Source organism: Arachis hypogaea, chromosome 3 (genome assembly GCF_003086295.3).
Source record: "Arachis hypogaea cultivar Tifrunner chromosome 3, arahy.Tifrunner.gnm2.J5K5, whole genome shotgun sequence".
NCBI lineage: Eukaryota > Viridiplantae > Streptophyta > Magnoliopsida > Fabales > Fabaceae > Arachis > Arachis hypogaea.
This window is the reverse complement of record NC_092038.1, coordinates 122019114-122033016: the sequence shown is the minus strand read 5'-3', so window position 1 is coordinate 122033016 and position 13903 is coordinate 122019114. Positions and strand designations below refer to the sequence as shown.

Genomic DNA, 13903 nt, shown 5'->3' with positions numbered 1-13903 from the left:
AGGAGCAGAGAAATGATGGAAGAGAAAACCGGCAGAAAGTTATTAGGTGGCGGCGGTGGAGGAAGAGACGACCAGTTTAGGGTGTCAATAAGCGAAGTGAACTAGTATAGTTGGTTCCATACTATTGAGGCCGCTGCTTGCGGCGATTCCATTTAAAGGTCTGCCGCTGGCCAATGAGTTGTTGCATGCACAAGGCGATGTTCGAACTCCTAACACTTGTTTAAGCAAACAAGTAAATTGACCACAACGCATCTAATTTAATTATATACACTTTATATCAAATACAATACAAAGACTTAATTTAATCAGTCTTTTAATTTTTATCTCTCAATTTTTATCTATTTTCTAAACATTAATTTATACACAAATTTTTATATAAAATTATTGAATTTAAATATTAAAATTTTATATTAAATATTTAATAATTTTATTTTATATTCAATTAAACTAATTTAATCAATTTAATTCTCGTTAGACTAACCAATCTGAAGTTCTGAACCTCACAACCTTTGTTTTTACTTTCTGGACTAGACTATATTTAAGAATTAACATCATTCTATTAAGTCCTATTTAGTCAACGCATAAATCCTTTGCACAGTTTATGTCCACAGATCTGCGTTTGAAAGGAAGAAAATTAGTATAGCACTATAGCAAATTAACAACTCTGAAAAGTTAATCAACAAAATTTTAAAAAAATCTACAAAACGATCGCTATCATATTAGTCAACGGGAAAAAAAATGCAGCCGTCGTCAACAATTTCAATTTATATGATCTTAAAACTGCAGATAAGATTACATGACCCAGTTCCTCATTGAAAGTAACAACCCAGCAAAGTACCACCTTTGCTGTTGTTGAGATAAATTCTAAGACTATTTCTTAACATCTTTAACCCTTTGTAATGTATATAAGGTGATGCAATTTGGAGCTCCATCGTCCACGGGTTAAAAGCTCAGAAATGACTAAATGAGTGTTTCTGGAGTTCAAATAAACCAACATATATTTTACAAGAAAAACTACATATGAAGTTTACACGCGACAAAAATAAAACTATACAAAAAGCTCTAAATAGTATCATTTAGAAAGCTTAAAACTATCACAGGGAGACTTTGAATCCCAAATGGTTTAACGTGTACAAATAGAACATCGCTTGAAACCTCACCAATTTGGCGTTACTTCTCAGCTTCCACAAGCCAAGCACTCTTCTCGGTTTGTTAAAGAGCAAACCATCTGTGCCATCTTGGTCTCATCATCCTCCACCTTAGGTTTTTCCTGCATTCCCAACCAAAAATAAATACTTATTACCTGAAATGACTAAATCATATGAATGGAAGATTGAGAACAATGAATTTTTTTTACTTTGAGGGCAGTGGTGTCGACAGTGAACTTGATAGCATCAGCTGCAGCTCGTGATCGAAGATAATACATCCCAGTTTTCAGACCCTATAAGCCCAAAACCAGAAAGCAACATCAATCAGCAAAAACTTCGGGTCAAAAATTCCACATTGAAAGAGATGCATTTTCTGAGAGATGAGATTTTGAAAATTAAAAAAAAAAAAAGTTGATACCTTAGACCATGCATAGAAATGCAAGGAAGTCAGCTTCCCAAAGTTGGGCTGATCCATGTGAATATTCAAGCTTTGACTCTGATCTATATAACATCCTCGATCAACAGCCATATCAACCAATGTCTTTTGCTTAATTTCCCAAACAGTTCTGATCATTTCAAACAGTTACTTAGCAAAAAAAAAAACTCGGTCTCTGTTAGTTTGAAAAATCAGAAATAACATACTTGTATATGTCTTTCAAGTCCTCGGGAATTTCTGGGATTTTCTGAACTGAGCCATCCTCGTAGATAATCTTATTCTTGATTGTAGGAGACCACATTCCCATTTCAGTCAAGTCATGAAGAAGATGCTTGTTCACAACAACAAATTCACCACTGAAGCAAAAAACTTGGTGAGCTTGACAGGATCACAGGACAATAATATAATAAGGGACAACATGGGATGGAAATCCAACCTTAAAACCCTGCGACTGTAAATATTAGAAGTATACGGCTCAAAACACTCATTATTGCCAAGAATCTGGCTAGTAGAAGCAGTTGGCATAGGGGCAACAAGAAGTGAATTTCTCACACCCCGGTCTGATATCATCTGCCGGAGTGCATCCCAATCCCAGCGGTTTGAGGGCTTTGCACCCCACATGTCTGGCTGAAGAATTCCCTGCACAAAACAAAAATCACATAAGCACACAACTATATTGGATGCCTAAATTTCAAACTTTAGGCCAAAATTCTAAGTTTATTATATATGTACATCTATGTTCCAATGCAATAGAAGGAAACCAACTAGTCAAGTCAACTACATAACTGGACTTGCATTAAGAACATTAAAAGGAAGAGAAAACATGCATCACAGTTCATTCATATACCTTGCTTACAGGACAGCCACTATATGTTTCATAAGGACCTTCTTTAGCAGCCAATTCAGAAGAAGTCTTTAGAGCATGGTAGTATATAGTCTCAAATATCTCCTTGTTTAACTGTTGAGCCTGCACTCATACAAGCAGACAATCAAATTGAAGATCTAGCCTAAATTTAAGGTTTATTAGCTGCACCAGAACCACTGTTTACCTCAGGCGAATCAAATGCCATGCCCAACAGTATGAATGTATCAGCAAGACCTTGAACACCAATACCAATGGGTCTGTGCCGTATGTTTGACCTCTTTGCAGTATCAACTGGGTAGTAATTGACATCAATTATTTTGTTAAGGTTTGTTGTCACCAATGCAGTTACCTATAGATACAAAATCACAACCATAATTCCAGTCTCAATTATTACAGCAAAAAAAGAATTCACTACAGAAGTAATCAAAAGCACAACAAGAAACTGCACCTCTCCAAGTTTATCAAAGTCAAAATATCTGTTTCTTGAGCCTCTACTGCCAACAAGCTTAGAAGGTTGAGACTCCATGGGAACTCCCTATAATAAGTACAAAACCTTTGTGAATCAGAAAGAACAGATTGACAATGAAACCAAATAAACAAGAGCCTAAGACATTATGTCTTCAGGAAATTTCCCACCTTCTCTCTGACATATCGTGGTAGTGCAATCGACGCCAGGTTACACACAGCCGTTTCTGTTGGACTTGTATACTCAATTATCTCAGTGCACAAGTTTGATGACTTGATTGTACCCAGATTTTGCTGGTTACTTTTCCTATTACAGGTGTCCTGAGACATGGAAAATGCATTAGTTTTCAATTATAATAAATAAATACAAAATAGATTAAAGAAGAATTCTGAATCAGAAAATTTGTAAATCACCTTAAAAAGCATGTAAGGGGTCCCAGTTTCAATCTGGGACTTAAGAATTTCAAACCAAAGATTCTGTGCCTGAACAACCTTCTTTGCTTTCCCCTGTGTACACATGCATATGGTTAGAAAATCTGATGCAAGGATCAGTGCAAAGAACAAACCAAGACATGCAAAACAAAAAAGACAAAAGAATGTCAAGAACTTACATCTCTTTCATACTTATTGTACAACCTCTCAAATTCTTCACCCCAACAATCTGCCAAACCTGGTGCCTCATTGGGACAAAACAAAGACCATTCTCCATTAGACTGAACTCTTTCCATAAAGAGATCAGGCACCCAAAGTGCATAAAATAGATCTCTCGCGCGATGCTCTTCCTGCAAAGATAACATTACTAACACAGTAACAACAAAAGACAATTCATCACCTAGCATAGATTAAGAACTAGTATCATAATTCATCATTAAAATATTTGAATAGAAAAAGAATTGTTAGAATTTCATTCAAGACAATTAAATCATATCACACCTTCCCATGATTTTTCCTTAAGTCCAAGAATTCAAATATATCAGAATGCCATGGCTCCAAGTACACAGCAAAGGCACCTACAATACACAAAAATACACTTAAGAAAAGGTAAGTTGCAAATACCAGTTAAATGTAGAAGTTATAGAACATGGATAAACTATTACCTTTCCTCTTGCCTCCCCCTTGATCAACATAGCGAGCAGTATCATTGAACACCCGTAGCATAGGAAGAATACCATTGGATGTCCCATTCGTTCCACGGATGTAGCTGCCAGTGGCACGAATGTTGTGAACAGAAACACCAATTCCCCCTGCTGATTTGCTGATGACAGCACACTCCTTCAAAGTATCATATATTCCCTCTATACTATCATCTTTCATACATATGAGGAAGCAACTACTCAACTGTCATGCATATAAACATAGCCAATTAAATCAAGCCTCCAATGATCAATTCACCGCACCAAAATAATCTTACACGAGTGGGAAAAACCAAAACACAGGCTCACAAAAAGACAGGGGAAACCTTACTTGAGGCCTTGGAGTTCCAGCATTGAAAAGTGTTGGGGAAGCATGAGTGAACCATCTTTGAGACATCATGTGGTAAGTTCTGACAGCAGATTCTATGTCATCCTTGTGAATTCCAACAGCAACCCTCATCAACATGTGCTGGGGCCTTTCCACAACCTTTCCTTGAACCTTCAAGAGGTAGGACCTCTCCAGGGTTTTAAAACCAAAGTAATCATAGTCGAAGTCCCTATCATAGATTATCTCACTGTCCAGACGAACAGCACTCTAAAACCAAATATTAAATGATAAAAAGTGAGCAAAATTCAAAACAGTACTATGGTCATAATCATAAGAAAATTTATATCAACACACATCATGAGCTATGACAAGTGTTTTCAAATCTTCAAGAAGAAATCCACAATAGGCAGGAAAATTTGTCAAATTGAGGCACAAGTGTAAGCAAAGACAATCCAAGACACGCACAGAACAAGGAGAGGCACCTTCATGATAATTTCATAAACATCATCAGCAATGAGTGGAGCCTTCAGACCAGACCTATCATTAACATGATTGTACATGATCTTCACCCTGAAACCACCAAAAATTTGACCAGTGTCAACGCAAAAAAAAACAGAACAAACCAATCAAATATGAAAATCATTTCCTTCCACAAACTCACGTCTCAGAGAACGACTTCTTCGTGTTCTTATGCAGATTAGAAACAGCAATCCTAGCAGCCAACTGCACCAAAACAAGTTCAATTTCAACAAATCAGTGACCAAAACTTGAGGGACACATGAACCCTAAGTCATCACCCGATAGTTCTAAAGAAATGAACTGACAGAAGCATAGTCAGGGTGGTTTGCGGTCATGGCAGCCGCAGTCTCGGCGGCGAGTTCATCGAGTTGGCTGGTGGTTACACCCTTGTAGACGCCGGCGCAGACCTTCTGAGCGACGAGAACAGGGTCGCAGTGATCAGTGCTGAGCCCATAACTGAGCTTCTTGAGGCGCGCAGTTATCTTATCGAAGTGAACGGCTTCTTGACGGCCATCCCTCTTCACCACATACATTTTTCTCGGACTCGGAGTGTATTTTTCTGAGTTGGGAATTTCTTCGAACAGTTTTGGCGCACCAAAGTCGGGCAAAGTGGGTTCAATATTTATAGCACTGAGAAATGGAGATTAGGGTTGTAATGTAAAATTGTCTTTATGTGTGAAATGCAATAGTGTGATGACAAGGGTTCCCTCTCAAAATTACGCGCAATTTGAAATTTTCCCGCGATAACGTTTCCTTTTGGATCTTGGAAATTAATGGTTAGGAGCCTGCTTTTTTATTTCATAATAAGGGTCGCTGTGCGTTTGCACTTTGCGTGATACGTGGGTTGAGTTCTGGGGTCCACTATTTTAAAATAAAGCAACACACAATGTCCGCCAATAAAGTTGTATAAGTGTTTGCATTTTATCTTAAATATGTTTTCTGAAAATATCTATAATTTTTATTTATTTTAAATTAACTTATAAACACAAATCACCCTATTATTAAATTAAATTTAAATATATTACTGAAAACATGTTCTGTAACTTAATTCTCTGTGGGTAATGCTTTTGCTTAATTGTCTTTGAATTTTGTTTGTGCAATTGGCGCCATCTATTTTGGTTTTTCATTTTCCACTCCAAACTTCTTCAACACACTACTATTTTGGTTTTTCATTTTCAAATTTTTTGAATCTATCGTTTATTTGGTTAACTTCTTCAACACTCTTTTTAATTTTGAATTCACGTGCCTATCATGGAACTAGATATAAAATAATGGTGAATGCTATGGTGCTTAAGTTATAGTGCCTAACTTACTAAAAAAATAAAAAAAATAATATTTAATAAACTTTAACTATTTATTTTTACTTTATACATTTTATTTTTTACCTATAAAAGTAAGTTAGGCAATTTAGACACAACAATAAAAGGCACCATAGAATTCACCTAAAGTAATTATAAATAGGGCGTTTGTGCTATCTTTTGTATTGGTTTCAAGTAAAAAATTCATTCAATTCGAACACTAATTTTATTTACACTATGGTTTGGATTGGATGATTTTTTTTTTATCTGATCCAATTTTAAGTGGTTTGGATTTGCGATTTTGTAAATTAAAAAAATAAATATAAATAACAAATTTCAATATCAAATTTTAAATAATTAATAATGACATAATAAGTCTCAACAATATTTTGAAAAATCAACAATAACATAATAATAGAAATAAAAATAGAATAAGTTTCTACATCCAAGTCATAACCCTAACATAGTCCAACCAAATATTTTAAATTCACGCGCATACGTTCACTACCGTTGCTTCTTCTTCTTCCCTAGTGTTGTGTCTTCTTCTTCTTCTTTTCCTTTTTTTGTTATCTTTTTTCTTTCGTTATCGTCATCACTAATAACATACACCAATATTTTACTATTAGTGAAAAGTTAAAAAAAATGGAATAATATCTACAAATACTAATATATAATATATAGATATATATACTATATATAATATAATGAATATTATATTCAAATATCTTATATTCAAATTGGAAAAAAAGATTGAGCCAAGTTTAATTGCAATTATCTAGAACGAACAGTAATTATCGAATTACAAAGTATCCATTGGTGGGAATTTAAATTTGATCACCTTCCATACTTCACAAGCAGCAGCTAATTCAGGACTCATTTGCTCGCCTTTGACTCTGTACCAGCGATTTAAATATATATATATATATATATATATATATATATATATATATATATATATATATATATATATATATAATAGTTTATGGTATTCTCAATGATTAGAAACTAGAATTAATATTCTCAAAACTGGCATTCTATTTGTGTTAATATACAACTAACAAAAATCGAATTTCCAATTTTAAATTCCCAAAATCTCTTTATCTAATATATCTTTTTTATATTGTATTCTATTAGAATAGTTCTAGTATATATATATATATATATATATAATCGGCAATTAATGATCGGGAGAAAGAGACTTTTCACTTACAGTCTCTTCTCTTATTATTTCTATTATTTTATTTAATATTAATTAAAATATTTTAATTTAAATAATATTAATTACTCGAATAGATAGATAGATAGATAAAAATATCGAAAAATGAACCTTTTTGAATCCTCTAAAACTCCTTCTAGACTTTGAATTTCAATTCAATAATTTTTTTGTGCAACCTAGGCTAGGGGTAGCGGCAAAAATTTTGCGGGGATTTTATAAAGTTGCCGTAAAAACGACAACTTGCGGCGCATATAGCAGCGGTTAGGGGTTGGGGCTGCAATTATGCCTACATTTAGCGGCGTCTTTTCGAAAATTGCCGTTATACATACCGTCGGGTGAGTTATTGTTTTACAAAAACCGCCGCAAAATGCGTATTACCACATATTGCAATGTTTTCTTTAGTAATAACCATCTGGGTATAATCTAGTTAAGTAAACACTACGATCTTAAGCTACATATGTTTAAATCATTGTTACTTAAACTCGTAACACTTTTTCTATATTAGTTTTACGTAAAAAAAATTTCACAAGTTAAATAAGCTATATATGTTAACTCATGTGAAAAAATTTGCTAATAAGATTTTCTTGTTTACTTTATTGGCATTTAAATTTGCATTCAAATATGGATGTAAAAGAAGAAAATAAAATCATACTCTGAATTTATAAAGTTAAAATAAAGTTCTAACGAGTATAAATCAAAGCTACTCCTCTTTAAAGTTCTGACTTACTAAACCTAAATCAATAAACTCTAAAAATAGATAAACATGTACAACTGCGACCCAAATCATTAAATTAAGGAATCAACGTAACTCTTATAATAAAAGATCAAAATTTCTCTTCAACATCATATTCACCTGGCGAAAAATACTCTGTCAAGAATCTATGGGCTTCACGTTTTACAGGATCTGATATTTTATCTCCATACCATGGCTTTTTGTTCAGATTAAAGCACCTTTTCTTAACATGTATATCATCTTCTCTTTGTTGGTCTTCTAAAATTTCATTGTCTTCTTCCAGAAGCTTATTGAGATCAAACTGCATGGATCTGTCAATTCGAACAGAGGAGATATCATCTAAATTGTCTTCTGAATCACACTCTTCTCCATCTAGATTGCTAGGGACTATTTCTCCAGAATATTCAGATAATATTGAAAATATCAACATGCATACAACCAAATAAGTATGCCCAGAACAAAATGACACTACAAAAATGTTGGTTAAAATGACGCTAATATTATGGCGATTTTATGTAGCCACCATAATTTTTGTTAATTCGGCAGAAATTAAGGTCTGCCATATTATTCCAGTGATTGGTGGCGGTTTTTGTAGAATACGGTGGTTTAAAATCGCCATTATCTTTAGTCTTTCTTTTTGTTTTTTTTTTTAACAAAAAACTAAGACTTAGAGGAGATGTTGTTGTGCATATGAGAGGATGAGAATGAGAGTGATGTTGCGAATGAGATAATCAGTGTGACGTGTGAATGTGATGAACCTAACCCTAGTTTTCTGCTGCCGTTCATCTTCTCACCACCGCTCAGCTCCAAGTTGTCGTAAGCAATGTTATCATTGTTGTTGCCTTTGGTGGAGGTTCTAGATCTGCTTCTCTATCTTCGATTTGAGGTTTTATCGTCGTCGTTCATCTCCGCCGTCATTCATTTGCTCGGCACCGCTCAACTCCAAGTTGCCGCAAGCAACGTTATCGTTGTTGCTGCCTTTGGCGGAGGTTCTAGATCTGCTTTTCTGGCTTCGATTTGAGGTTTTATCGCCGCCATTCATCTCCTCACTGCCATTCATCTGCTTGTCGCCGTTCATCTCCTCACCGCTGTAAGCAACATCGTTGATGTTGCCTTCGGTGGAGCTTATGCGATCTAATTTTTTGCTTTGATTTAGGGGTATGCTTTCTGTTCACAACCGTTTATCACCTCCTCGCTGCGGCAAGTGATGCAGCTGTTGCTCTCTCTGACGGAGTTTCTGAGATCTAGTCCTTTGGCTTCAATTTGCATATTTAATTTGGTTCTCTAGCTGTGAAGCAATTGTTGCTGCCTCCGACTAAGCTTGTATGATTTAGTTCTACCATCCATATCAATTCACAGTAATCTACTTCATCTTCTTTTTTTTATTTTCCTCCTCCATACGATTAAAATAGTGTTAACTAATTTAAATTACATTATTAATGTGCAATTAATTGATGATTACCTTACTGATATTAAAGTTTCAGGAAAAAGATGTAGCAACATAGGGAGACCTGGTCATTTCGGAGGTTCTAAAGGAAAAATTCCTCTTAGTGACCAATTTTCTTGAACACTTTTTGTTAGGAACATTAATAGCAATGTAGAATTGAATAATGTATATCCAAACCATGTATAACGCTTGCAAGCATCGTGGATTTGTTATGATTTCTCACTTTTGTATTTTCTTCTTCTTCGATCCACATAAAATTGCTCGTAGTGTGTTTCTATTCATTCTCATTCTATTTTTATTCTCTTTCTCTTCTTGTTCATTCTCAATTGCTTGTTTTCTAACTGTATTTTGGTTCAGTATTGTTTTCTATTATAGATTATGATTCTTTGGTGCTTATTGTTTTCTGTTATAGATGCATGTTCATCATTGTGCATTTTTGAAATTCAAAACTAGCTTAGCTCCCAATGTGAATCCAGTAAAGACATGCTTTCTTTGTTTTCCTTTTTCATCAATGTCATGACTTGCATGCTTACATTTTGTTATTTACTTGAAGAAAAAAACAAAAGATTCAGAAGATCTTCCACAAAGCCTTTGTTATTATTAGGAATTACCTTGTTTCCATGATCAATAAAATCAACAACATGGTAGTCATTCATAATGGAATCTTCCCCAACTGTGCGAGCACGGATTTCTTGATAGGCCATTCGACTAATAACTCTAGTGACTAGAAGCCCTCGTTCCACTGCAGGAGTGAATGTGTCAAATTTGATGTACCAGATAACAAAATATCATTTCAATTTATGATACCACAAGAAAACATTATATTTAAATGTAAGCAAAAACGACAGAAAATTCTGATTTCTTATTGTGGCCAATTTTGCAGAACTTGTTAAGAGAGCAAATAAGAATTTGAGAAAAGCTGCTGAAAGTGAAATGCAAATTGGTGAGTCCTCCAAGATTCTGATTGATGTGGTCACATTCAAACAAGAGAATTTTGTGGAAAGCCAGCATCCAGAACTCTATGATGTTGTTACTAGGTAAACTTTGATTTCGTATCATATAGCACTTAGCATTATTATGTCCAAAATGTTCTTTAAAATGGTTGGATTGTATGAAATTAAATATATTTCACCTTGTGCAATAATTAAATAGTTGCGAGTGAGGTTCTGAAAGCACACAAGCTGCTGTTGTTGTTGAGTATTATTATTATAATTAATATTATTATTATTATCTATCACTTCACTAGTACAAGTCGACAATGTAGTCACCACTACATCCTGCAAATATTATATATATTCTTAAATTTAACTAATTAAGTTAAGTGTCTAAATAAGTAATAATCTGATAAAACAAATAAAGATCTTAGAATTCAAGGACATACACAACAATTTTGTAGTCCTATACAATTTCAATTTTAATTTCGGAAAGGCTGCTCACCTTGTTGACAGCACCAACAAACTTGTGCTGTAGGCAAGGGATGGAATCAGAGAGGTTCACTTTTTATCTTTCAATCTTGTTGATAAGAGAACTGCTCTGACTTACATTCATGCTGATGGAAACCGGCACCGTGCAAGCAATGGCACTCCGGAGCAGGTAACAATTTTTAGTTTGTTCATGATTTGTGAGAGGTTCTGGCTTGTTCCATTGATGCTGATATGATATTCTTTGTTATGATGAATAAATCATGAACTTGTGCAATCTAAGGAATGATGCTAAGAAGAAGGTTCATGCCATTATTGACAAGTTTGCCGAAAGAGGCCTTCGTTCCCTAGCCGTTTCAAGGCAGGTTCTTACAGCAAAGTCTTCATGCTTTAATTTTTCAGTACATGTTCCCAAGTTTCTTGTAAATAATAATAATAAAGAAAATCTGAATCTGGAGCATTTTTTCTGCTACTACAGGAAGTTCCGGAGAAAAGCAAGGATAGCCCTGGAGCTCTATGTCCCTTTATATATGCAACTTCTTTACACTTACATTGTTGTCTATACTCTATACATCCACTGAATCTACCTGCGACGACACACATGGAAACTCCATTAGAATCAAGTGCAAACAATCATCTTAAACCTAAAGAAGAAGAAAAAGAAGAAGAAGACAGCTTGAGTCTTGCCTTGGAAATGCTGGGTCTGAATGTGGTTCCACTGGCGGTGAATTCAACTGTTGAGCTTGGTGTGTTTGACACCATAGCCAAAGCTGGTGAAGGCGCCATGCTCTCTGGAAAGGAAATTGCGTCTCAGATTGAGAGCAACAACCCAGAAGCATCTCATATGTTGGATCGCCTTCTTAGGTTGTTGGCAAAGTCACTCTCTCCTTCGTTGCTCTGTTTCCCAACAAGATCATAGTCACATACTCTACAGCCTCTCCCCTCGCTCCAAGTATGTTGTCACCGATGCCGATGACGGCAGCTCGTTGGGACCAACCTTGGCTTTGCTTCTAGACAATGTCTTCTACCAAAGCTGGTCGCACTTTTCTCTCTGTTAACATTAAAATGAATAAATAAACAAATTGCTATCAGCTCATTTTTGTTCTCTTTTTTTTAACTCTCTCTTCTTATGCATTGGTTCAGGAAGGAAGTGAAAGGAGCAATTATGGAAGATGGAATTCCATTCAACGGGGGTTTATGACATGCATGCCTTTGAGTATCCAAGCATAGATCAAAGGTTCAATGAAGTGTTCAACAAAGCTATGGTAAACTCCACCACTCTATTTTTCTCTCACTCGATATGTTCATTAAAATTGTATAGTATCTAACTCTAATAATAGGAATTTCCTATTATTAGTTTTTTTAGTTCAGTATATTTTTGTAGTTAAAATAAGAATGTGAATATGGTTGTTGATTATTCTATGGGATTGATGTTACAGAATTTCCTCTTAACTTCAAAAAGTGAAGATGCTGATATGAAGCTTATCAATTTCAGTTTATCGGATTTCATCCGAACAGGTGACAATTATAGTGATGCTCAATTCTTTTTCTTCGTTTTACTTGCAAAGCAATCTCTTATTCCATTATTATATTAGATAGGAAACTTGCTACTAAATGCACTATTTATTGATGTTTACATTTGCATAATATTCCTGTTGTGATGTGCATTAAATGCTTTTAAAATTTTGTCAAAGACTAATAACCGAATAATTATTTTTTATATACCACTAACATAATTAAAGTTTTATACATAGCCATTATTTTATCTTGAGTGATTTATGATTTATACTTACTACTTGGGAGATAATATAATTGGTGTGGAAACAAATGACAGTAGAAAATATCACAATGCATATGTCAAAAATCTTGAGAGCAGCAATTTATGCTTAGATGCCTAATTATACGTTGGGAAGATATACTAGTTGACTAGTTGTGTTATTTGTTAAGCAATTGCATTTAGTTGTAGAGACTAAACAAAAATAGAGAAACACAATGTATTTGAAGAAAAACAAAATGACATGAATGAATTTCTTAAATAATAAAAATCCTAGATTTTCTTACATGACTTCTAAGGTTGGGGAAGCAGGAATAATGATAGAAGAACAAACCATAATCCAATGGAGATACGACATGAACTTGTTGTAAAGTGTATGCTTAGCATGTGTAAAGTACTTTAGATTGAAGGTACCCCTCAAGATTCGAAACTGGTCTTTCTTAATTTTCCATTGATGTGTATTGACCACAGACGAACGACTAAATGACATTGCTGGGAGTGCATATTATGTTGTACCAGAGGTACTTCACAGGTCATATAGTGTGGAAGTAGAAATATGGAACCAGAGGTACTCTAGACCGAGCAATAGAGCAGTGTAATCTTTTTTTGATAGAAATTTTATGTATTAAGAGTTACATGTTAAAGAGATTTATAATTAAAAAAATCATGTTACGTTAGATACTTTATTTGTATAGGGGTTATTACTTTTGATTTTCAATACTAAAAAATCATATATTATGTTTAATACTTTGTTTATGAGTTATATAACATTTTGTTCATGAGTATTGATTTTTTATTATTGAGAAATTTTAATAAAAAAATTATGTTTAACGCGATAAAAATAATGGTTCAAATTGTCTTTTTTAAACGATTAAAAAATGTTACTTTTATCTGGTAAAAATGGAGGTTTGTAACTGCCATTTTAAACAATATGAAATGACATTTTAACTCGGTAAAAATAGTGGTTTCAAAAGCCGTTTTAGCCAATAGAAATGCTAATGTTGGGGTAAAAATGGTAGTTCAAAAACGCCATTTTAACCAATTTATAAAATATTTCAACCTGGTAAAAATGGCGGTTTCAAACGCCGTTTTAACCAACTAAAATGCCACTCTGTCAGTG

The 13903-nt window shown here is 34.2% G+C and overlaps 2 protein-coding genes across 22 annotated transcripts; one reads left to right on the top strand and one right to left on the bottom strand.

Moving 5' to 3' along the window:
- Positions 1-750: 750 nt before the first annotated feature.
- Positions 751-5792, bottom strand: LOC112791190 (ribonucleoside-diphosphate reductase large subunit). Its single transcript, XM_025833919.3, has 17 exons — positions 5200-5792; positions 5037-5098; positions 4858-4945; positions 4379-4642; positions 4012-4252; positions 3848-3924; positions 3526-3696; positions 3329-3421; positions 3086-3235; positions 2898-2984; positions 2634-2798; positions 2432-2551; positions 2021-2223; positions 1791-1940; positions 1567-1714; positions 1358-1441; positions 751-1270 (listed from the first exon to the last, which is right to left on the bottom strand). The coding sequence occupies exons 1-17, from the start codon at positions 5425-5427 to the stop codon at positions 1178-1180; spliced, it is 2424 nt and encodes an 807-aa protein (XP_025689704.1). The 5' UTR covers positions 5428-5792; the 3' UTR covers positions 751-1177.
- Positions 5793-8569: 2777 nt separating this feature from the next.
- Positions 8570-13562, top strand: LOC112791189 (CDPK-related kinase 3). Of its 21 annotated transcripts, none has more exons than XM_072233421.1 (10): positions 8740-9163; positions 9298-9464; positions 10142-10358; positions 10472-10625; positions 11059-11181; positions 11293-11370; positions 11488-12045; positions 12153-12274; positions 12449-12527; positions 13255-13562. In XM_072233421.1, exons 8-10 carry the CDS (start codon positions 12182-12184, stop codon positions 13380-13382), a joined length of 300 nt encoding a protein of 99 aa, XP_072089522.1. In that variant the 5' UTR covers positions 8740-9163; positions 9298-9464; positions 10142-10358; positions 10472-10625; positions 11059-11181; positions 11293-11370; positions 11488-12045; positions 12153-12181; the 3' UTR covers positions 13383-13562. The 21 variants fall into 21 exon arrangements, 20 of the variants coding, with proteins under 20 accessions (XP_072089513.1, XP_072089508.1, XP_072089518.1 ...); XR_011880287.1 differs by having other exon boundaries at positions 8819-9163; positions 9298-9499; positions 11293-11374; positions 11492-12045; XM_072233418.1 differs by having other exon boundaries at positions 8819-9163; positions 9298-9499; positions 9620-10358.
- Positions 13563-13903: the final 341 nt, after the last annotated feature.